This window comes from Squalius cephalus (genome assembly GCF_949319135.1).
Source record: "Squalius cephalus genome assembly, chromosome: 16".
Classification (NCBI taxonomy): Eukaryota; Metazoa; Chordata; class Actinopteri; order Cypriniformes; family Leuciscidae; genus Squalius; species Squalius cephalus.
This window is the reverse complement of record NC_137137.1, coordinates 26528568-26553671: the sequence shown is the minus strand read 5'-3', so window position 1 is coordinate 26553671 and position 25104 is coordinate 26528568. Positions and strand designations below refer to the sequence as shown.

The 25104-nt window shown below is 38.4% G+C and overlaps 1 protein-coding gene across 1 annotated transcript in view; it reads right to left on the bottom strand.

Annotated features, from left to right (window-relative positions):
- The window catches only part of pabpc1l (poly(A) binding protein, cytoplasmic 1-like), a 117992-nt gene that overhangs the window by 38231 nt on the left and 54657 nt on the right, over positions 1 to 25104 (bottom strand). The window contains exons 2-4 of the mRNA XM_079896020.1: positions 7190 to 7383; positions 6745 to 6938; positions 6122 to 6237 (exon numbers count right to left, since the gene is read on the bottom strand). Of these exons, the coding sequence (XP_079752146.1) occupies positions 6122 to 6237; positions 6745 to 6938; positions 7190 to 7382 (503 nt within the window). The 5' untranslated portion in view covers position 7383. The remainder of the gene's footprint in view (positions 1 to 6121; positions 6238 to 6744; positions 6939 to 7189; positions 7384 to 25104) is intronic.

Genomic DNA, 25104 nt, shown 5'->3' with positions numbered 1-25104 from the left:
TGGATCAAAAGCCAGACTGAGGAGAGTGCCATCACAGCCTGACTATCCAATGTATCAGCCTGAAGTTCAACTGAATGACAATCCACACAGAAAGACAATCAGCCTTGTGGGCTAGGTGCTGCATTTTCAATGATCACTACAGAGACCGTTTCAAATGTAGTTATTATTAACTTGATTGTTTTTGATTATCCACTGGTTTCAGCAATTCTTCATAATTTTTCATATTCTTTGTTTAAACTAACTCTTTGAATCTGCTTTCAATAGGTACCAGTAACAGCCCTTCTGCAGGAAGTTCAAAAGCAGAAGTTACCAATCAGTTAAAACTGAGGCTGGATATGGCAGTGAGAGTTATGTAAAAGCATTAATAGGTTATTGATATTGCAGAATTCTATGGAAAAGAAAAATACAATATAGGCCACAAGGCGTCTAAAGAGAAATTATGACTAGAAAAGCAAAAATATTGGTCACTCCATTTCATTTGAAGGTAATTTTCTAGATTCAATAGAAACAATGTTTTCTAATTCTAAACTTTTGAAATCACATGCTGTCATCATCAGGGGTACGAGATGGAAATGTTATTTTCTTTTTGTCCATGGACCAAAGATTGTGTGAAGATTTCTAAATCTTCTTTTAAATAGCTTATGAGCAACAACAAAAAGCTGAAAAAATTGAAATTGTGCAATGAATGACAAATTGCATTTGTGAAATTAAAATGGATTCTCTCAACTGCAATTTTAGGTCTATATGATTATTATTAAAAGTGTTTAATCTATTTGATTTTGAAAAGTTAGGTTTACATTCACTGTGTAAACTCAATCACATGGCGACTGCATCGGACACTTGATTTGATTTGATTTGATTTGAAAATTTATATCCTAACGTTTAGACACTGTCGCAAGGGGAATGCCACAGTGTGTCTACGTTCAGTAGTTTCTGTCGTCGGAAAGGTTGTTACCGTTCAGATTTGGTGGTATTCCACACATAATAAATATATGTTCCCCATTCAGTTCATAAACTGCTATGGCAGACAAGAATGTATGAATCTCTGGCCAGAGAGGGGTGTGTGAAAGTGTGTGAAAGTGAGTGTGTGAAATATGGTGTTCAAAGACAAATAAATTATGTCAATCAAAACAGCTGTATCTAAATTTATAAAATATGACCCCACAGGTTAAAATATACCCAACAAAACAACGACCATGGATGATTTTGACTAACTATCCTGGTCTGGGTTTATTGTTATGGCAGAAATAAACAATGCCACACATGCGCAGCGTATAACTTTGGGAAGGCAGAGAGCAAGCAAGCAAGCTTGCCCCGTCCACCCCATATTTAACTTTTTACTTTTTACAGGATGTCATGATGGATCTCATCGAACAGAACTGATTCTGTTCCAAATGTATAAAAATATTGTCTTGTTACTGTTTAACATGAAATTTTACAGGTCTCATCAAAAAAGGACGACCGGCCAGATAAGCAGATGAGCAGACGACATGATACATGATGTTGATACTAACAAAAATACTTAAGATCTCCATTCACAGGTTGTTTTTGTGGTTCACTCCACAAACAAGGTCCCATCTGGGGTGCGGTGACACCTCCGTCCAAGCATCTCGACTTAAACTACACCAACGACAACGCACAGCGTCAAGTGGGGGATCAAGGACGTGCTAGTTTAACGTACCTCCCTTGCCAACGTGGGTTCGCAAAGAATCACCCTGGTGAAGATGGAACGTCCATGGGGCAACAAGATGATCAACACATCTGGAGGAAGATGTGGACCAACTAATGGTTTAAGCTTAGCATAATAATTAGTTTTGTGTGATGTTTATTGATGTTTTATTTGGTTCAATCAAACTATACTGACTGCGGGTCTAGTCTATCTAGGATTACAGTAACAGTGCTTGCTTATTTAGCCCGGCTTCCAGAAATGAAATATGGACTTGTTTTGTTGAGGAAGGTCTTCAACGTGTTAAAATTATTATGTAGGGGGCACAAAGTTAAAACCAAGACCAAGAGAAATGTAACTCAAACATGTCAAATTTAAACTAAAATGAATCTAAACAGTTAAGACATTTCAGTGAAATAGAATATTTGCTCATAAAGCAAAATTCTAAAAAGCTTTCTTAATTCAGAATGAAGTTACAGATTTAATGATCTGGATCAATGGATCCATTATGAACTATTCCGCATTGCCAACAAATAGAGGCAGGACATGTTATGTCCATCAGTTAATTCTGGAAAAAAATAGGATTTTAGGATAGGTAATTAATGATTAAATGGCACATCAGCAGCTAAGGCTATTCTCATGGCAAGAGCTGGGTGAAACAGAGTTAATTTTAAAATAATGACATTGTTTGAAACAAGATAATACAATTATTGATATTTGTGTTAAGGATAAAAATGAAAAATTCTAGAAGAATTTATTTTTTGGTTAGATTTTATTACACAGATCCTTAAATAGATCTTACTAAGTAAAACAATCGCCTGCTTGAATTAAAAGCTAACAAAATAAGGTTAAGAAAAATGGTTAATCAGCAGTATCAGCCTGTTAAAGGCCTAATAGATCGATGCAATTCAAAATCCAGAGAAAGATGATAATTAAACTTGACTCCAGGTCTACTAAAGTTATAAAGGCAATGTACTATGGTATGTTAAGTTTTTATTGAAAATGGAATTAGATCGCTTGAAGATAGAATGTTGGGAAGAAGATAACGGAGATGGAGAAGATGGTATGTGTATGTGGTAACATTGTAAACAGGTGGTATTTTTATTACAACTTAGGATGCTGATTGAAGGAATATTTGACAGGTATTATAAAGTAAAAGATGGAACATGGTATGATTAGAGGTATCAGGTGGTATTAAAGTCACTGACTTATAATGGGATGATTTGGTGAAGGTAAATTAGTTTGCAGGTAAATCATGCAGGTATGGAATAATTCATTAGAGTAATTAAAAATCCAGATATATTTTATTTGGCCGTGTTTGATTACGACCAGAGAGGGGAATGTGAATGAATTTTAATTAATCAACTTTAATTAATCAACTAACATTTGTTTTTCTTGCAGGAATAACATTCATATGCTTTTAATGTGTCCAAACTCTTTGGGGAAAAACTTGTGACTGACTGTATGTGTATAAATACAGAAAGGGGAACTGAAACTAGACATGACTGGTTCGCAAAAACCTTGTGATAAGTAATCAGAGTTTGCTTATGCCAGTGACAGAGGGAAAAGGTTGGGGCTTTGAACCAATTGAACCAATCATATTGAAGGTGACATGTTAATCTTATTTGTTTTCTTGATTCTATAAAAACTGTTGTATCTGTGTTTTACGGTGGGATTCTCAATGGAATTTGTCTGAGATCCTCCGGCCTTGCTTCTTGGGAGAGATTCCCTGAGAACTGCTCGGGAAGATCTCCTGGCCGTGATTAAAGCATTTAAAGGACAATTGCGGGTCTGTTTATGATTTATTCCTGCGCAGGAAGCTAGTTTAGGAAGTAAGTTAGTTTAGAGAAAACAAGTTAGTACAGGTGATCTATAGAGTGGGGACGTCAGGAACGAGACCCAATAAATAGAAAGAACCAAAAAGCTGGTGATCTATAGAGTGGGGACGTCAGGAACGAGACCCAATAGATAGAGCCAGGTAGTCAGTTACAGGTGATCTATAGAGTGGGGACGTCGGGGACGAGACCCAATAAATAGAGCCAGGTAGTTAGGTTTAGGGAAAATATCCACGACAATCTGAACTCTATATATATATATATATATATAAAAAATCTAACCTTTTACATTTACATTTAGCAGACGCTTTTGTCCAAAGCCACTTACAATTTAGGACTAAGTTTCAAAAATACAAAGTTCAGGCATTGTTCAGAGTAGCATAAGACCGATAAGGGAGGATTATATGAAAGGAATAAAAAATAAAAAAAATGATGAGGTTAAGTGCTCACGGAAGAGATGAGTTTTCAGGGATTCTGCATTCCAAATGAGGGTGGGGAGAGCATTCCACCAGCATGGAACCGTGAATGAGAATGTTCTGGAAAGTGATTTTGTGGCTCTCTGTGATGGAACCACGAGCTGTCGCTCACTGACCGATCGTAGATTTCTGGTAGGGATGTAGACTCGTAGGAGTGAGTGAAAGTAGGAGGGAGCTGACCCTGTGATAGATCTGCAAGCAAGCATCAATGCCTTGAACTTGATGCGAGCAGCGAGTGGTAGCCAGTGCAGAGAGATGAACAGAGGAGTGACGTGGGCCCTTTTTGGCTCATTAAAGACAAGATGAGCTGTAGCATTCTGAATCATTTGTAGAGGTTTAGTTGCACATGATGGAAGTCCAGCCAGAAGAGCATTGCAGTAATCAAGCCTGGATATGACCAGGGCCTGGACAAGAAGTTGTGTTGAATGCTCAGTTAGGAAAGGCCTGATCTTCCTGATGTTGTGCAGTGCAAACCTGCATGATCGAGCTGTCTTTTATTGAATTAAAACAAATGAAAGAATATTGTAAAATGCTATTAAATCAAGAATCTGTGATTTGTTATTTCTTTAACCTTTATTTAATAAAAAAGGTTTTCGATGTTTTCATTGATCAACTTGTATTTTGATGGCTCCAACACACTCCAAAAAAGTTGGGACCGAGGCATGTTTACCACATCACCTTTCATTTTAATTGCACTTAGTCATTTAGCAATTGAGGATACTAATTGTTGCAGTTTTGCAAGTGTAATTTTTGCCCGATCTCACCTGATACAAGACAGCAGCTCAACAGTCTGTGGTCATCATTGTCTGATTCTCCTTTTCATGATGTGCCATACATTTTCAATAAGAGACAACTCTGGACTGCAGGCAAGCCAGTCAAGCACATCTCTTCTATAGTGTAGTGTATAAGAAACCACTCTGTAGCACGTGCAGAATGAGGTCTGGTATTGTCTTGCTTCCCATGAAAGATGTCATCTGGATTGCAGTATGTCTCTAATCCCAATATACGCCTCCACCTCAATGGTACCTTCACACATATGCATGTCACCCATGCCGTTTGCACTTATGCACCTCTATTCCATGACTGATGTTTGCTTTTGCACCTGTTGCTGATGAAAGTCTAGATGGTCCCTTTCGACTTTCGACTAAGAACTCGATATCCGTTTTTCCCCAAAACAAGCTGAAATATGGACTCATCTGACCACAGCACACATTTCCACTGTCTTTTGGACCATCTGAGATGAGCTCGGGCACAGAGTACTCGGTGGCATCTCTGATTTTAATTGATGTATAGCTTTCTTCTTGTGTAACAGATTCAAGGTGCATTTTTTGATGCAGCGGCAGACCGTGTTACGTGACAATGTGTTTACAAATTACTCCTGAACGTGGCTATTTTAACACAGTAGCATGACTGTTTTTCATGCAATGCCTTCTGAGGGCTTGAAGGTCACGCACATTCAACAGAGTTTTTTTCTGGATTCCCTGGATCTTTTCACAATATTATATATGGTAAATGGTGAAAGACCTAAATTCCTTGTAATCTTGCATTAAGAAATGTGAAATTGCTTGCAAGCAAGCAAACATGGGTCATGGCTCACCTCTTTGTGCCAAATTTCATGAGAATTATCCAAATTCAAAAATCACATTTCTTAATGCAAGATTGCAAGGAATTTAGGTCTTTCACCGTCTACCATATATATAATATTCCTCAGTCTTTACTGAGCCTTTGGTGGATGTTCCTTTTATACCCAATCATGATACCCTCACCTATTACCAATTCACCTGCTTATTGTGGACGGTTTTAAAACAGTTTAACTTGGATATTTTAAAATCTTTTCACTTTTATTTAGCCTCTGTCCCAACTTTTTTTAGAGTGTGTTGCAGCCACCAAAATCTGTTTATATTTACAAATTTTAATTAATTTGACCAGTGAAAACATTGATCTTTATTTCTTTGTACTTTTTTCAGTTAAATAAAGGTTCAATAGAATTAACATATCACAGATTCTTGATTTTAATGCATTTTACAAAATGTCATAACTTTTCTGGAATTGGGGTTATACTTCTAAGTCATCCTACGACCCCCTAGTTGAAAACCACTGGTGTAAAGGAATGTTGTACCACAAAGCCCATTGACAACACTTACACTTTGCGATCATTCAGAAGCATGCCGTTCATTGTGTCAATGGCTCTGTTGGCAGCTTCTTGGGTCTCAAAGTGCACAAACCCATAACCCTTTGAGCCGTTCTCATCACAAACCACCTAGAATGAAAAATAGGCTAAAACGTTAATACCCGTTCACACCAAGGACAACAACTAGAACAATAATAATAATAAAGACATAGTGCTAAAAATCACTCTAAATGTAAAAGAATAGCAAAGTCCACACCACAACTATATAGATAACGGCACAGTGAAACAATATCTTTGGAATCACTTTCAGAACTATTTTTTCCCCCCCAGTTGATAAGCGTTAAAAACATCAACAGCTAATCAAGATCCATACTACTTTAGAATCTAAAAGCAGCAGATGACAAAACTGCAGCACATGCTTATAATAAACAAAAGTTATCATCCGCTGGTGTGGATGCCAATATATTTATAGTTATCTTTATGGTTTTCGTTTTTGGTGTGAATGAGTCTTTACAGTGGGGAAAATTTGGTGCATTAGTTGCAATGATGATACTTCCTTTTTGATTAATTTCAGTCATCTTTCATATAAAAATGCCTTTAAGAAATTAAAAAACACAGTGATGAAAAAGGATGTACCTTACATGACAAGATGTTACCAAAAGCAGAAAAGGTGTCATAGAGAGCCTTGTTATCAATAGACTCATCCATGTTCTTGATGAAGATGTTTCCCACACCAGACTTTCTCAGACCTGGATCTCGCTGTGACCACATGATCCTGATTGGACGACCCTTGATGACTTCATAGTTCATTGTGTCAAGGGCACATTCCGCTTAAATATAGGGGGAAGGGGGGAGTGAGATTCACCATTTATAGAAGTGCTCCGATCATTTAAAATGCAGTAATTAGAGTTTAGGTAATTAATTATTATTAAAAAGTATACTTTTCATTCCACTTGAATTCTACTTAATTCAAATCAGAGTTCTTGCTTGGTAAATTCCAGAACAAAATTGCAATTAAAAAGCATTCTTAATTCAATTCTGAATGGTGTAAAGGAATTCAAAACCCTAAGAGTGTCCTCACCATCAGCAGGCTGCTGGAAGTTGATGTAAGCATATCCAAGGGATCTCCGTGTAATGACATCACGGCACACACGAATGGACATGATCTGACCAGCAGGAGAAAACTTCTGGTACAGCATGGCCTCAGTGACGTCAGGATGAAGGTCACCGACGTACAGAGAGGCTAACGGGTATGCTGGTCCACTACTATTCATCCTTCAAAAGCACCCCACAAGAGTACTTTATTATCAGAGAAACTTGACTTTAAAGTACTTTTTTTTTTTTTTTACACTTATGGCCCTTTTGGCTGACAAATTTTAACATTATGTAGCCGATTAAATGGTTTTCTAGCTAGTTTGTCTGTGACTTGTTACTGTATCAAACTTTAGATCTCATTAAAATAACCCTAATCAAACTAATAAATAATAATAATATTAATATTAATAATAATAATAATAATAATAATAATAATAATAATAACTCCATTCTCCAATTATTTTCTCATTCTCCATTTCCATTTGCCTGATCCAGCTGTTCAAGCACTATTACACAGCAAAATGCATTTTTGAATCGTAGAGTGGTTCCAAACTAAAGGCTTGGACCATACTAAAATATTTTTTAAATCTTATTGGATTTTCAAAATGTGAGACCACAATTTTTTATTTATTTTATGTTTTACCTCAGACTTCTCAATCAAGCTCAGAGTGCTGGTGTAGACAAGGGCAAAGCTTTGAGGCCACAGTGACACTTTGTGGTGTGACCAAACAAAATGCAAGAGGTGTTCGGACATGCCTTTTATACAGGGAATGAATGGCATAAGGCTACGCTCACTGTCAGTACAAATACAATTGTGTATCCGACTGAAATCGGATTTAAAATTATTAACTGTCGACATTGTGTATTGTTGCATTGGTAAGTAAATGCCAAAAACAACAACATGGAGGGGTTTACAATACATATTTTGTCTTATTTACAACATCACCAATCATGTATAGCCGCCGTGTTGGGCTACTGCATCTTATGAGGCAGTGGCAGAAATGTAGGAGGATGGTATGCGTGGCTTTATTCTGTGCTGTCGTCTCAGCTGGTTTCAAAACATGTCTCCATTGTATTCCGTTTGTCCGAAACTTTCCAACAACACAACCTTTTTTTCTGCAGTGACTTTCAGCACGTTTCATATAACAACTACTGACGTTTACGTTTTACGTGGCGTGAGAAAGTCACAGGAGCTTGCGTTTATTGTCAATGAGACTTGCACACCAGCTCAGAATGTTGAGAAGTACCCGCACTCATTTCACTGAAGTCTAAGAGTCTACGCTAGCATATTGATCAATGCGTTTGAAACATGACCCCAAATTCAGTTTATATTCGCGTTTCCTGATTTTACATTTAAAATGTGACAGTTGGAAAATCGGAAAGAACTTAACACTTCATTATCAATATAAGTCAGTAATTTTAACATCAACATCATGGTAAACAAATATGCGCTGATCACATGCTCAAATTAATACCCAGATTGCACACATACATCGCAGAGACGTCTATTTGATGCGCATGTTTTCATCTGGAAGAATTTCATCTGGACAATTTGCTTGTCTGCAATGAGTCTATGTGAGTCTGCACCTGTCAGATGTTAAAGTGCACCTATTATGCAAAATCCACTTTTACATGGTGTTGGACATTTGGACATAAATGTGTGTTGGCAGTGTGTGAACAATCAGCCTACAATGATGAATATCCACCCTCTCCTTTCAATTTAATCCCCATTAAACCAAAGCAGTATCACAAGGGTCAACACAAAGGCACAATACAAAACACAGGCCATGTTAAAAAGTTGTTACTCAAGCCAAGGATGGATCAGTACCAAATGTTCGTGATCCAGCTTAGTCTCCAGAGTGATACTAGTCACGGCAGTAATGAAAGGGAGACCACGCACTTTATTACAGTTCATAGTTGTTTTATGGATATAAAGTTTACCAGTTTATTAAGCACCCCCGAAAAGTTGTGTTTTATGCATGAAATGTTTGCAAGACTAGCTTATATTGCTTTCGAATCTTATGAAGTATGAAATGACAGCTAGGCCTAGTTGTAAAACATGAAATAAATCGTACTATCCAATTAATACACACTCATGGTAATTATAGCTAAAAACCTACGCCCCCAACCAGGCCTGGCTGCAGGAGGAAATGACTGAGGGGGTATGTAAAATTGTTAAGGGGGCTTAACTTTATACCATCAATGAATAATACACACTGAGATCTCACTTTGGAACGACAGATTTCTAAATGCAGCGCTTCCTAAAGCACTCCATATGTAACTGCACAGGTAACCAGAAACTGAGTTTAAATGGTGTAATGATGATAGATCATGTCCTACCTTTATAGAAGAGCTGCAGTCTCCTTGATTTGGCACTGAATCTCCCTAGTAAACTGTCATCCCATTCTTTCTCTTTGAATTTTGCAGTTAGATCACTTTCAAATGCCAATTGGATAAGTTGCGCTTTCCTCTGGTGTGACACGCTCCGTCTGTGCGGAGTGAACACATTAGTGAAGGTGGAAAAAGAGTTTTCACAGGTGGCAGTGGATGCCCCAAAAGTTATTCCATGTCTGAGTGCAAAGTAAACCGTTGGCATTGCAGCTAGAGCCCCAGAAAACTTTTGCAGTACATCCAGAGTGGTCCATTTCCCCGTTAGAAAGAGCAGGTTTCAGTCCATATAAACTGTCGAGCGACAGTGACTTCAGAATCCACAATTTCTGTTTTGGTTAGGTCCAAGAGTGGTTTAACCGTTGAACTGTCCAGAAAGTCATTGCTTCCAGGATCGAGAGCACACAGTGCTTTAACCAATTGGCTGTGACATTTCTCCAATGACAGTATCAAATTACTGAAGAAAAGTCTTTTGCATTCAGTTTCATCTGCTTCATCACTTTGTCCAAAGGAACTTTCCACTACAAACTGCGAGACCCTTGGTCACGTATCTTCGCCGTTTGGAAGAATTCGCTTGTTGCCCGTCATTGCATTGTGCCCACAATGCTTCAAACTCACTGTCACACCGGAGATTCTTAATGCATTTACATTAATGCACAAGTTTTAGGCCAGTGTACAGATCGGTTTCTTTGGCCTGAAGTATCTTGTTTGCGGGATCTACGAGAAGGAGGATCTTGTGTACCATCAAAGCAATGAACTTAAAATCCACTTCAGATACCGACTTCACCAAGCCTACAGCCTCCAGCTTTATGTCTGTGCTGTACGCTCTGCTTTGCGCATCGCAAACCTATGTGAGACAAAAAAAATTCACAATGTTGTCATAGCTTCTTACTATGACAGACGCTGTTGCCAGGTGACCTGTCTACCTTTGATCGAGAAATCTTTTCAACATTTCGCCATCGTATTGGGGAGCTACTGTTGGTTTCTTCACAAATTTATACAGGTTGTTGCACACAAAAAAAATGCTCAAGTACATTCTCTAATGACATTGCACGCACCACCACCAAATGTAACTGATGGTTGAAACAGTGAATGTATGGCACTTCTCTGTTCAATTTATCCTGTAGAATCTTTTGATTCCTTTTCCTTCCACAGCGCCATGCATTTTAAGTACTCTTTTGCATACAGTATGCATGCCTGGAAAATCTCTTTGAAGAATCCATTGCATGTCTCTAGCCACTTAGCGTGAAGGCCTTGTCAGCATTAGGGCCCAAACTGAACTTTCTACATGGAAAACAAAAGGCTGAATCGGTGGAACGTGAATATTCTACCCATTCCCTTCCTTTAAACCAACCACTGCAGAATGAACGTTTCCTGCCATTGAACATACGACCTGGGTATGATTGCAGGAAGACCTGGACTGGGCTCTCTGTTCCGAGGTCATTAGGCAGCGGAGGAAGACCTGGACTGGGCTCTCTGTTCCGAGGTCATTAGGCAGCGGAGGAAGTTGGGGTTCAGACAGGGCTGCCGCTTGGGCCTGGCTGTCCAGGTCGACGCTCGTGCTGCCATGATGGCTGCCATCTTCGTCAGGCTTACTCTCAATCACACTTTCAGTGTCCTCCTTATGGTCTGAAATACGCTGCATATACTTTCTTATGTCCATTGTTGATTATTAATGATAATTCACATTTTATCTGAAACTGAATTGCTGATAATATCACAAGTTCACAATTAGGATTGGGTACCGAAACCCGGTTCCGATATGGAACCGGTACCCAGGTAACGGTATGTAACCGGACCGAATCAAAACGCAGATTTCGGTGCCTCATTTCGGTGCCACTTAAATGCCTCAGCTCGTCAGCTGTCGGTTGAAATATTTGCCATCTGGTTCTCCGAAACGGATGTAAGAAGCATAATCAGTATGTGATCGCTAGTTAGCAATGTGTACGATCGTTTACACTGTGATAAGAACGTTCAGATCACGTGATCATCAACTTCTAAATTCAAATCTGCGTTGGCTAGCGCTGAGCCAGAGACAGACGCGCTCAGCGGTGTCATATATCAATACTCTTCAGTGTTTTCAACCACATAAAGTTTATTTTAGGTTTCAGACATTTAAATACACATAAGTACTAACAAAACAATACATTCATAGTTTGTAAAATACACAAGCAGGCAATCAAAGTTTGTTTTGTTCCACGTCATGTTTAGTGTGAAAGTTGATGTCCCTACAACAGACCGGCATACATCTAATCCCGATGAGCGCTCCTTGTCACAGTTGTAAACCTGACTGCATTCTTCTTCCACGAGGGGTTTCGCGTCACGGCATTTAAGGTGATGCGTTCTAAAATAACGCTCACCTTGTGCAGGACATACAATAAGTCAGGAGAGGTGTCGTATTTTGCCAGAGAAGGCTGAATAAAGCATATTTTTACAAAAGAAATGCTGAAATGTAAAGCTGGTTTGTAGCAAACCAATAATATTCACTACTTAGCTGTTATTAGTACTGTAACTGTTTTTTTTAGTGTTATTTAGTGTTAAACTATTGTAGTTGGGTTAGGTGTCTTAGGTTTTATTGTGAATTTGTTGCATTTTCTATTTAGGCTACTTATTTAAATATATTTAAGTATACTTAAAATATTATACTTGAAAATATTGTTTGATTTTAAGAATTTATTATTTTATTTTATTATAATTCATAATTATTTTTCGTTCTTTAAATGTCATTCACCATCGTTTTGAGGCTCTTAATTATTATTATTATTATTATTTTTTTTTTTTAAGTATCGGTTCAGGCACCGGTACCGTTTCGATTTGGCACCGGTATCGAAGAAAACCCAAACGATACCCAACCCTATTCACAATGGATATTTGCTCAGCGGACACCGAATGGCGCGGGGTCGGATAAAACCACGCCCCTTTAAATTTTACTGACTGTATTTTTCATGTGAAATAAGAACACACACAGTCGACAAAAGATAAGCCAGTGCAATTTATTATGCATATATAAACCCTTTTTTCACGCTTAACTTTAAAATATTCTAACTGACTCCCGAGTGTAAGTTTTTTTTCAAGGCACCCGATATTTTAGAACGTTCCCCCTTAATGTTTCCATGGCGACATGTCATATTTGTCACGTGACGTGACACATCGCAGCCACAATAACACTGTATGACAGATATATCGCTTTTATTTCATTTTTTATTCAAAATATTCACAAACTTGCTTACCATGTCATCAACTGTCTGATATTTCGATTCTCAAAAATGTATAAGTGAGTGTGTTTGGTCAATTATAAACCTTTATAACAATGGAGTAAACTTTATAGTTACTTCCACTGTGTTTATCTAATATGAATACACTGATCTATATAGAATGTCATTATATAGATCAGTGTATGAATAAAACACGTTGGCTAATTATATTTCAATAGATTGTTATTGCTGCTTCCAAAGACATCAGTGTGTGGATTTTACAAACTTCAAATGTATTGATTTACTAGTGCTTATGTGTATTTAAATGTCTGAAACCTAAAATAAATATTATGAGGTTGAAAACACTGCATAGTTGTGAAGTATGACAGGGCTGAGCATGAGCTTGTCCGTCTCTGGCTCAGCACCAACCAACACGCGAAAGCACAGTTTGAATCTGGCAGTTATGTCACGTCTCTGAACATTCTAAATCCCATATGGGACCGTACCACTCAAAAGGTTAAACATTTTATTTGTAACCATGAATACAAAAATGAAACTGAGGGGACACAAATCAGATATGAGGAGGCAATGCCCCCTTTTGACCCCTTGTGGCGCCGGCCTGCCCCTAACTCTAAACCATAGACAGTATATAAACTGGACACAGCAGGGACGTCACTAGGTTTGGAAGACAGGGTGCGCTTAGCCCCCAGGGTATTTGTAACTTGCGTTTATAGAAAATCTTACAGTGCATTTGAGTAAAAAACAACTATGTATATGTTTAGCTGTATTTGTCTCTTCAACCCCGTTACCATCTTCAACCCTGTCACACATATATATATATATATATATATATATATATATATATATATATATATATATATATATATATATATATATATATATATATATATATATATATATATATATTATTTTTTTAAGTTTATGAATAAGTAATTTAATGTTTGTTGAACTTAGTCAGAAATGTTCAGAGTAATCATAAGAATACTGATTTTAGTTCAAATTCTGAAATTAAGCCATATCTTTGATCAAAAATGATAGGGTTGCTGTCACAAAAAGTGCCCATTTCAGGCTTTATAGCATAAGTGTAAAATAATATGTACATTTTATGGTGCATGGTACAATTTCTGGTAAGCTACGCTTTTTTATTATTTCAGTTCAATTCAATTATTGTAATTTGATTTAATATTGACTCATTTGGATACATATTAGGTACATAGGCGTTATTTTTTCTCAAGATAAAAACTCACCCAATGCTGTAAACATACAGACAGCCCTATCAGCTGGTAGAATTATTTAAGGTTAAAAATAACTCAAATTAAATATAATGTGTTTTTTTATTATAATAACAACAACTTTATTTAATGATATAAGTAAAAATATAATAAATATGTAATATAGAACACATATTTAGCAAAATACTCTCTATAGCTCTTTTTTTCTTGCCAACTACGTGCTAGCCTATATTATGTTCATTAAATGGCTTTCCTGAGGTAAATGTGACATAATTGTTCTCCAGCTATGTTATTGAGCTCTTCACGCTGATAAAAAACACTGATTGATCGAAATTATGTATGAGGAATATACATTTCGGTAAGTTGTAGCCTACTACTGTATCTTTCAACAGTGTTCGTGTTTTTTTACTATTAGCTACTAGAGATGATCGGTTCACGTGCGCTAGGGATCCGTCACATCACATTTACAAGCGCCAAAACGGTATTTATTGTTTGAATAAAATTGACAGCATCTGAGAGTTGAGATTCTTTTATATCATAAAGTAACCTGCTCTGTCTAGTCTGTCGGTCTCCGTGTCCTCTTTGCTTTGCGATTTTTCTGTGCGTGAGAAAATGGATGTGTGGCGTGAGAGCGTGTGAAAAGTGTCAATTGCGTGTGTCTCACGGTGAATGGGTGAGAGTTGGCAGGTCCAACTTCCGACTTTTCGGCTATTTTTTGTAGCTGGATATATATCATTTGTTGTGTCTAAATATGAATGAAGATACGGTTATTGATAAATCGAATTGTTATTGTTGTTCTTATTATCATTTAGGGGGGCTTAGGAACATTTTGGGGTAGCTTCAGCCCCCCTAAAATAGGCCTAACGACGTCCATGGGACACAGCGACCCCATAGGTTTCAACGGAGAAAAGTTAAGTCAATTAGAAGCTCTCACTTCCTGAAGGTGTTGGAGAATTTTCCTTGATTCATGTCTAAGTATGATGTAATAAAAATGACAAGCATGAAAAAATAGGTCTGAAAAAGATGAGAAAATGGAAAAATACCCAGACATGCAAAGTGTCAAAATACAGTATGAAACAGAGCACCATTGTGTGAGGTTTGACCAATTGAGAAGACATGTTTAACTGTGCCAAGGTCACCAGGCGTGACAGAGGGGAAGAGATAGGTTTGGGGGTACCCATTGGAGACTTGATGATATGAAAAAGGTATAAAAAAATGAGTGCTGGATATTGTAACTTCAGAATGACCAACTGGCTTCTCCTTTATTGTTTGTACAATAAAGTAAATTCTTCTGACCTGGAACCTCGACTCTGAGAAACTTCTTTGAGACCTGAACCGAAAAGAACTTTGAATTTGCCACAACAATGGCTGACCGTACTGCGCAGACTCAAACTGAGCTTGACGACATAGATGTGACGTGAGCAACCCGTCTGTCTTCTAGTAACTGTGCCAAGAGAAATCTGAATCATTCCCTTCCGAAACTTGCAGAGACGGAGAGTGTGAGTAGGAGGTGTCCATGAGCTAGGAGCAGGAGCAACTTTTGCTAAGTATTCTGATTAATTACTTTGTCATTTTGCCTCCACATCCACCCGATTGCCCGCGAGCTTCTCCTCCTGTCCATACGGTAATTTCTCTACTGTGCGACAGAGAGTCTTGTGGTTATGACGCAATCGTTAGCCTATTTTTACCAAAAACGCATCTACAGGGCCATAACGTAAGATAAGGTAATGGAGCCTTTTATACATTTTCGTGTTTTTTTAGAAATAAATAATGGACAAATGGAGTCTTTAAACGCCTCAGATGTAAAGTTATTCGCTGTCAAAGTGACGCCAAAATGAATGGGAGTCAATGGAATGCTAACAGCAGGTGGGGGTCCACTAATCAATGGCGGCGCCTGGGGAAGCTTCAATGTTTTCTGGAACACTGCCCCCCTGCTCTAAACCTGTCTATCGATCTATCCATGTTATACGATCCGTATGCCTTATCACTAGGTGGTGATAGTGAAGCTTAAAAAGTGAGGAAAGTGGAGTAGAAGAAGAGCAGTACTAGTGATGACCAGGGGGGTAATCCAGCATCTGGAAAGCGTACCATCCCCAGGGGCCGCCATTAGCTAACAAGCCATCACCTGCTGTTAGCATCCCATTGACTCCCATTCATTTTGGCATCACTTTAACAGCGAATAACTTTACATCAGAGGCATTTAACCCTCTGGGGTCTGAGGTGTTTTCTGGCCCTGGAGGTGTTCTGACATGCTCTGACATTTTTCATGCTTATTTCTGTTACTTGTGACATTTTCATGGCTAAAGTCTGATTACACTGTATTCAGCACAAACTCTGCTACAATAATATATCAGCAGCATGTATGTAAAAGTTTGTAGTTTTGAGATAATGACATTTATGCGTGGTTTGTGAAAATACAAAAAAAAATTGTCACTGAAATAAGGCCATGAAACCCATACTGATTATTTCTTCACAAGACTTTTGAAAATTGTATCACGTAGCCTAGAATATTTGCTCCAAAACTATGTGAAAATCACCCTGACTGCTCATTCAGATAAGACAATATATTGATTTAAAATTTGTAAGACATGTTTTGTGTGAGAAAGCTTTATGCGGGAGGTGTGATCACATCATTAATATATATGGCTTTTCACACCTGAGAAAGACAAAGACCCTCCCTAATGGCTCTATTAGGAGCTATCAGGCCCTGTCATTCTGAGCAACCTTGCACAAAGAATGAGGAGATTTAAAAAAGAATGGCTTTTTAATTGTTTGGATTTATTTACAACACAACATAATCCAAAAATACACAACAAATGACAAAAAAGCACATTATTGAAAACAATGATCCAAAGACAGAGACCTTTGTGCCATTCCTAAAAACATTGTACATACCTTTCATTTCCAAGGTGTTTGATTTTCACTTTACCATGTTATATACAGAGACTCATGTGAATGTTGAAGTCAGCAGGACTCAGTGCAGCATCTGGGCCCTGAAAGAAAAGAAAAAAAGTGAACATACTGATATCAAGAGAAACTGTAGGCCTGCACGATTTTGGGAATACATTTTTAATTTTTCTGGTTAAAATTGCTTTTTAAAATTCACAGAATACACACACACACACAAATGTTTCCAACAATATATAATATAATGAACACCAGGTTTGTTGTGCCTTGTAGGCATAGGCTATGCGCAGTGCTGCATAAAATAATAATAACAATAACCTAAAGCAGCCTATAAATCTTCCAAAAGATTTCAGTAACAACTACGCTAGAGAAAAATATATTGATTATCATATGTTACTTCAAATGTTTCCATTCGTTATGATGATATGAATTGAGATAATAGTAAAAACATGAAGCCTAATGTTTGGTGCGTTTTGCTTTTCAAACGCGATCGCGCTCCAAAATATGATACATTCAAACGCACAGCATGCTCCAAAATATGAAACATTATGGTTACCATATTATACATATCTATGTTTGAGCAGATATCCACAAACACAGTAACAGTAAACACGGGTCTAAATATTATAATATTCACCATATATCTAGCAACAGTTCAACTGCAATGTGAAGTTTATGCAACAATAACAAACTAATAAGTAAGAATTTCTTACCTTACATCTTTCTTGTCTTCAAATCGCGTTCTTCTTCTGAGGTAAATCCAATGTAAGCTCACGGCGCGTCTTTCAAACTCGACGAAAAGCAGAGACTTGAAGTTTTTTGGTGCTTTGTTTTTGAGGTAATGAGCGCGTTTGCGTTCCATGTGGAGATTTGCATGTGAATCTCTTTTGCGCGCGTGGGCGTGGTCGAATTAAAAATAATGAGCAAGCGTTTGAGATACTGGACATCTTGTTGGTTTTAAACAAATTACTTAAACAGAGAATATTTGTTTTCAGTTTGAATCCGATCATTTAAAAGTACACACTTAAATGTTTATAAAGGTATATGGCTCATAAATGTGTGACAAGTATTCGCTGAGTTTTGTTTCAGTTTATAGACATGCTCAAGAAAAAAAAGTTCACCGCGACGGGGAGGCAGAAAGCACACCCTGTTTATTTTCTTTATTTTACAAAAGCACAATGTTTTGATTTGATTGTAAGTGGACACATACAAAAGTAGAAATATCACAGATTCTTTTTTTAGATTTCTTTTTTCTGTATGACCATAAATGACGGAGTAATTTAAGTTTATTTTGCTACAATGTGAAGAAAATCCAGCAAAACGCGCGAGCGCGTTTGCCGACCCAAGAGGGTTAAAGACTCTATTTGTCCATTGTTTATTTCTAAAGAAACACGACAATGCATAAAAGGCTCCATTACCTTCTATCTTACGTTATGGCCCCGTAAAAGCAGTTTTAGTAAAAATAGGCTAATGATTGCGTCATAACCACACGACTCTCTGGAAATTACTGTATAGACAGGAGGAGAAGCTCGCAGTCAATCGGGCGGACATGGAGGCATAAAGTCCGATAAAGTCAAGGGAGAAGCCCATAGAGAATCATAAAGTTGCTCCTGCTCCTAGCTCATGGACAGCTCCTACTCACGCTCTCCGTCTCCGCAAGATTTGGAAGGGAATGATTCAGATTTCTCTTGGCACAGCTACTAGAAGACTTACAACTGTCAGACAGGTTGCCCACGTCACATCTATGTCATCAAGCTCAGTTTGAGTCTGCGCAGTACGCCCAGCCATCAGGAAGTGAGTGCTTCTAATTTGCTTGGGAACTTCTAATTTGCTTCTAATTTGCATGGGAACATCCCAGGTAAAGATGAGAAAATGATGTCTTTCGTTGCTCCCTTCGCCAAGTGCATAATCGACTACTGCAACTCCCTCCTGTTTGGTCTCCCTCAAAAAACCCTCCATAAACTCCAACTTGTTCAGAATTCTGCTGCACGCATCATCACTCACACACCCTCCATCAAGACAATCACCCCAGTCCTCCAACAGCTCCACTGGCTCCCCATCACACACCGCATCCACTACAAAATCCTGCTCCTCACTTTCAAAGCCATCCATAACCTTGCCCCTCCATACCTGACTGACCTCATTCATATTGCCATACCTGCCCGCTCTCTCCGCTCCTCCTCCTCCTCCTCCTCTCTCCAATCTCATTGTCCCGCCAGCCCGCCTCGTCACCATGGGGAGTAGGGCCTTCAGCCGCTCTGCTCCCCAGCTCTGGAACACTCTCCCCCCTGACCTCTGCAACTCTGACTCACTCCCACACTTCAAATCCACACTCAAAACTCATCTGTTTAGACAAGCCTACTTAGAATCTGATCTGGTTGGATTGCTCTGCTGATCGATTGCTCCTGTCTGCCTCGCTGCCTGCTGTGAGTTTGTTTGCTTCGGTGCTGTAAGCTCCGTCTTAGCCTCGTATTTCTTTGATTTGAACCATCATTTACTACAATTTGTAGTTGTTTATACTAAATACATCTTACCCAACATCTCAGATTAACCAGACATCGCTAGCTTCCGTTACTACTAGCACAACACGCTAGTAATTCGCTACTGCTAGCCTGTTAACGCGCCACCCGTGCGCTCAGCTATTTTTTTTATTTATTTATTTTTCTCTCGCGCGCCCGCGCCTTTGAGTTCATTAAAAGCTGCTCAGGTGAGTAAGAATCAGTCAACAAACACGGTGAGTAATGTCTTGTCCTGTTATTGTCACCTGCACTTCATGTCACATGTTTAGCATAGCCTTCTCTGTTGGCAATATAGGATTTATATGTGATAAATGCAAGGAGTCATTTAGGCTGACAGAGAAGATTTCAGAATTAGAGACACGCATCCAAACTTTAATTGAGGATAGTAAGAGTGCTAGAGCTTTATATACTATTTTGGATGCGCCTAGCGTGAACTCTTTACATGGTGCGGTTCCAGCTGAAGTAGTGCCTGAGCAGCCGGGCAGATGGGTGACAGTGAGGGATCGCTCTAGTCGCGGATCAAAAAAACACTCTTCCGTTCTGATTACCATAACAAATCGATTTGCCCCACTCAGTGAAACACCCACTGAGAATTCTGTTGATTGTGCCCTAGTAATTGGTGATTCAATCACACGGAACGTGAAAATAGAGACACCAGCGACCATAGTCACATGTTTGCCGGGAGCCAGAGCGCCTGACATCAAAGCAAATTTAAAAGTGCTGGGCCCGGTTTCCCAAAGAGTTCTTATCTCTAAGTAGTTCTTAACCTATTCCTTAACCTCTCTCTTAACCTTATGGCACGATTCCCGAAACGTTCGTTCGCTAAGTATATCTTCTGTAAGTCACACTTTCGTAAGGTAGCTTTACCTTATCACTGTTGCAGGTCTATATGAATATAATTCTGAAGTTTTAATACACCCAGACAGTATTAAATTAGGCTAATTCAAGTGTTTTCATGCAAAGAATAAAATTGTCATTACACTGATTGTTGTTAGATTTTTAATTATATTATTATACAATATTATTCATTTAATTAAAACGCTCTTTTAAAGGCCAGTGAAAGCATAGGCTACTGTCAGTTAAGTCCTATTCGGACGCTAATATTGTTTTTCATGGGCTCGTCCGGTATTTTAAACATTTACAGGGGTAAGTCGGTGATTTTAGTGCCGTCCGAATCCATAATATCAGTGTTTTTCTCACCCAACCCGCGTAAAAATCCCTGGCCAAATTAGTACCTTCTGTTTTTTGACAAACAGGTCGTGTGGTAATTTAATTGCCGTCTGAATCCACATCTCTGAGTTTACAAGAGATTCAAAATTCACGGTTTAAATCCTTTTTGATCACTGCCGAGCACCGGACGCAAGATGTAAACTTTTATTACTGAAATGCTGGAAAGTATTTACAAGAACAATATTTCATCGCAGCTCCACCTCAGCGAACAAAAATGGGAAAGAGAAGGCACGTAAATTTTTGAAAAGGTTATTGTGGCAGCAATATATGTTACAATTTTAAAATATGTAGGCTAGGCTATTATAAGCTATTATAGTTTGGATTGTTTTTTATAATATCCAATAATCATAATAAATTGCAATTTCAACTATTTCTGAAGTGCTTCATTTAAAAAGATCACCGCTTTCTCACATAAACAGCCCCTGCACGAGAGAATAATTGATTCTCGAGCCATCGATATCAAACAATTCAGCACCATCGCCACGGACAGCGCCGGGTAACGGCGCACGTAAGAAGGTATATCTTAAGCAGCTTCCTAAGGTATGGTTCGGGGAACACACTTAGGAACATAAACAACTTTGGTAAGATATATCTTTCGAGCTTTCTTAGCGCGCTAAGAGTGAGCGTTATCGGGAAACCGGGCCCTGGCTAATGCTAATCGTAAATTCTCTAAGATCATTATTCATGTCGGCACTAATGATGTTCGACTCCGCCAGTCGGAGATCACCAAAATTAATATTAAAGAGGTGTGTGAACTCGTAAGTACGATGTCAAGCACTGTAATTTGCTCTGGCCCCCTTCCTGTTTGCAGGAGTGATGAGATAGTTAGTAGATTGTGTTCACTGAATCGCTGGCTGTCCGCTTAATAATATAGAATTCATAGACAATTGGAAAAGTTTTTGGGGCGAACCTGACCTGTTGAAAAGAGATGGTATTCATCCCTCCTGGGATGGTGCTGCTCTTCTCTCTAGTAATATGGCTCATAGTCTTAGAGCTCAAACATGACAAATTGGGCACCAGGTCAGGAAGCAGACAGACTGGCTAAACCGACTGTCTGCTAGCGGCCTCGCGTCACCCAGGTCAGATAAATCCTATCACATAGAGCCTCTTTCACCTAGCTATCATCATATAGAGACTGTGTCTGTTCCCCGAATTTGGAAATCCAAAAAACGTTTAAACCCATCTAAGGTTAAAAATTTAATTGATGTTCAACAAATAAAAAACAGCTATGATACAGATGAGCAAATGCTAAAGCTTGGGTTGCTGAATATTCAATCGCTTACTTCAAAAGCACTCATTGTTAATGATATGATTTCAGATAATAACCTAGATGTGCTGTGTTTGACAGAAACCTGGCTAAAACCAAATGATTACATTACTTTAAATGAGTCCACCCCGCAAGATTACTCTTATAAACATGAGCCTCGTCTGAAACGGAAAGGGGGTGGTGTTGCTGTAATTTATAGTAATATTTTCAAAACCACTAAGAAATCAAGTTTTAAATATAATACTTTTGAAGTGTTAGTGCTTAATGTAAAAATATATAGTATAAATGATAAATCACGTTTGAGATTTGTGCTGGCTACTGTATACAGGCCACCAGGGCACCATACAGACTTTAGCAAAGCATTTGTGGACTTTCTATCAGAGTTAGTATTGGCTGCAGATAAAGTACTAATTGTTGGTGATTTTAATATACACATAGATAATGAAAAAGATGCATTGGGTTTGGCATTTAAAGACATTGTAAACTCAATTGGAGTTAGACAACACGTGTCAGGACCTACTCATCGTCGTAATCATACTCTAGATCTAATATTATCACATGGAATAGATGTTGATGCCGTTGAAATTCTGCAGCAGAGCGATGACATCTCAGATCATTATCTAGTCTCGTGTAAATTACATTTAGCCAAGGCTGCAAAGCCGACTCCGTGTTTAAAATATGTTAGACCTATCACTTCTGCCACTAAAGATTGCTTTATTAATAATCTTCCTGATCAGTTTCATCATCTCAGCATCCCAGATAGCTTAGAAGAACTTGATATTGCAACAGAAACTTTTAACTCTCTCTTTTCCAGCACTTTAGACACAGTTGCTCCTTTGCGCTTAAAGAAGATTAAAGAAAATAATCCAACGCCGTGGTACAAACGAGCACACTCAGGCCCTTAAGAGAGCAGCCAGAAAAATGGAACGCAACTGGAAGAAAACAAAACTAGAGGTATTTCGCATTTAATGGAAAGAGAGCTCGATTGCATACAGAGAGGCTTTAAAAGCTGCTAGATCTGCTTATTTTTCAACCCTATTAGAAGAAAATAAACATAATCCTAGGTTTTTATTTGAAACAGTGGCTAAACTAATGAAAAAGAAAGCTTCAAACACAGATGTTTCCAAGCAGCACAGCAGTAATGATTTTATGAACTTCTTCACTTTTAAGATTGATAATATCAGGGACAAAATTATAACTATGCAACCGTCTACTACAGTATCGCATCAGGCAGTGCATTGTAGTCTCCCTGAGGAAAAAATTGATTCATTCGTTGATATAGGAGAGGAAGAATTTACTAAACTCGTTAAATCATCTAAATCGACAACATGTATGTTAGACCCTATACCGACTACGCTACTGAAAGAGATGCTTCCAGAGGTCATAGATCCTCTTCTTAATATCATTAATTCGTCTTTGTCTCTAGGATACGTACCAAAAAACTTTAAGCTGGCTATGATTAAACCGCTTGTTAAAAAAACGCAACTTGATCCTACAGAATTAGTCAATTACAGGCCGATCTCGAATCTACCTTTTCTGTCAAAGATACTAGAAAAGGCAGTATATTCACAACTGTGTTCCTTTCTTGAAAGAAATGATATCTGATCTAAATCAGATCAGTTTGTTGATCTAAATGATTTTCAGTCAGGATTTAGACCGTACCATAGTACTGAGACGGCTCTCATTAGAGTCACAAATGATTTGCTCTTATCATCCGATCGTGGTTGTATCTCTCTATTAGTGTTACTCGATCTTAGTGCTGCGTTTGACACCATTGACCACAACATTCTTTTAAATAGACTAGAAAACTATGTTGGCATTAGTGGAATTGCACTAGCATGGTTTAAATCATACTTATCTGATCGTTATCAATTTGTAGCAGTAAATGAAGAGATGTCTCATCGATCACAAGTTCAGTATGGCGTACCACAAGGCTCAGTACTAGGACCGTTGCTGTTCACTCTGTACATGCTACCATTAGGAGATATCATTAGGAAACATGGAATTAGCCTCCACTGTTATGCCGACGATACTCAGCTCTATATTTCTTCAAAACCTAACGAAACTTACCAATTCACTAAATTAACAGAATGCATAGCTGATATAAAAAATTGGATGACTCGTAATTTCCTACTTCTAAATTCTGAAAAAACGGAGATTCTAATTATTGGACAAAAAACTTCCTCACGTAATAACCTAGAATACTGTCTAACACTTGATGGCTGCTCTGTTAAGTCTTCGTCGTCGGTTACGAACCTGGGTGTGCTCTTTGATACCAATCTTTCATTTGAAAGTCACGTGTCTAGTATCTGTAAAACCGCATTCTTCCATCTTAAAAATAATATCTAAATTACGCCATATGCTCTCATTGACAAATGCGGAACAATTAGTTAATGCTTTCATGACATCAAGGATAGATTATTGTAATGCTCTACTGGGTGGTTGCCCAGCACGCTTAATAAACAAACTACAGCTAGTTCAAAACACAGCAGCTCGAGTTCTTACCAGAACCAGGAAGTATGACCATATTAGCCCGGTTCTGTCAAAACTGCACTGGCTCCCTATTAAACATCGCATCAATTTTAAAATATTGCTGATCACTTACAAAGCACTAAATGGTTTAGCTCCGCAGTACTTGAGCGAGCTCTTAACGCATTATAGTCCTTCACGTCTATTGCGATCTCAAAATTCCGGCCAGTTGATAATACCTAGAATATCAATATCGACTGCTGGCGGTAGATCCTTCTCCTATTTAGCACCAAAACGTTGGAACAGTCTTCCTACCATTGTCCGGGAAGCAGACACACTCTGTCAGTTCAAAGCCAGATTAAAGACACATCTCTTTGACATAGCATTCACATAATACATTATAGACTCCTATAATTCAGTGTTAGGCTGCATAGATTAGGTCAGCTGGAACCGGGAACACTTCCCATAAATCCTAATGTACTTGTTACATCATGAGAAGAATGGCATCTACGCTAATTTTAGTGTCTTTGTTTATCCCGAGGTCTTCCCGCAGCCTGCCGGATCCAGGCCGTATTCAGATCTGACGAAGGCCCTTCGCCTGGACCCGATGACAATGCAGTGTTGAAGTGCCAACTAGTCTCTCCCTATGGAGGATCCCTTTACCACTCTACAGA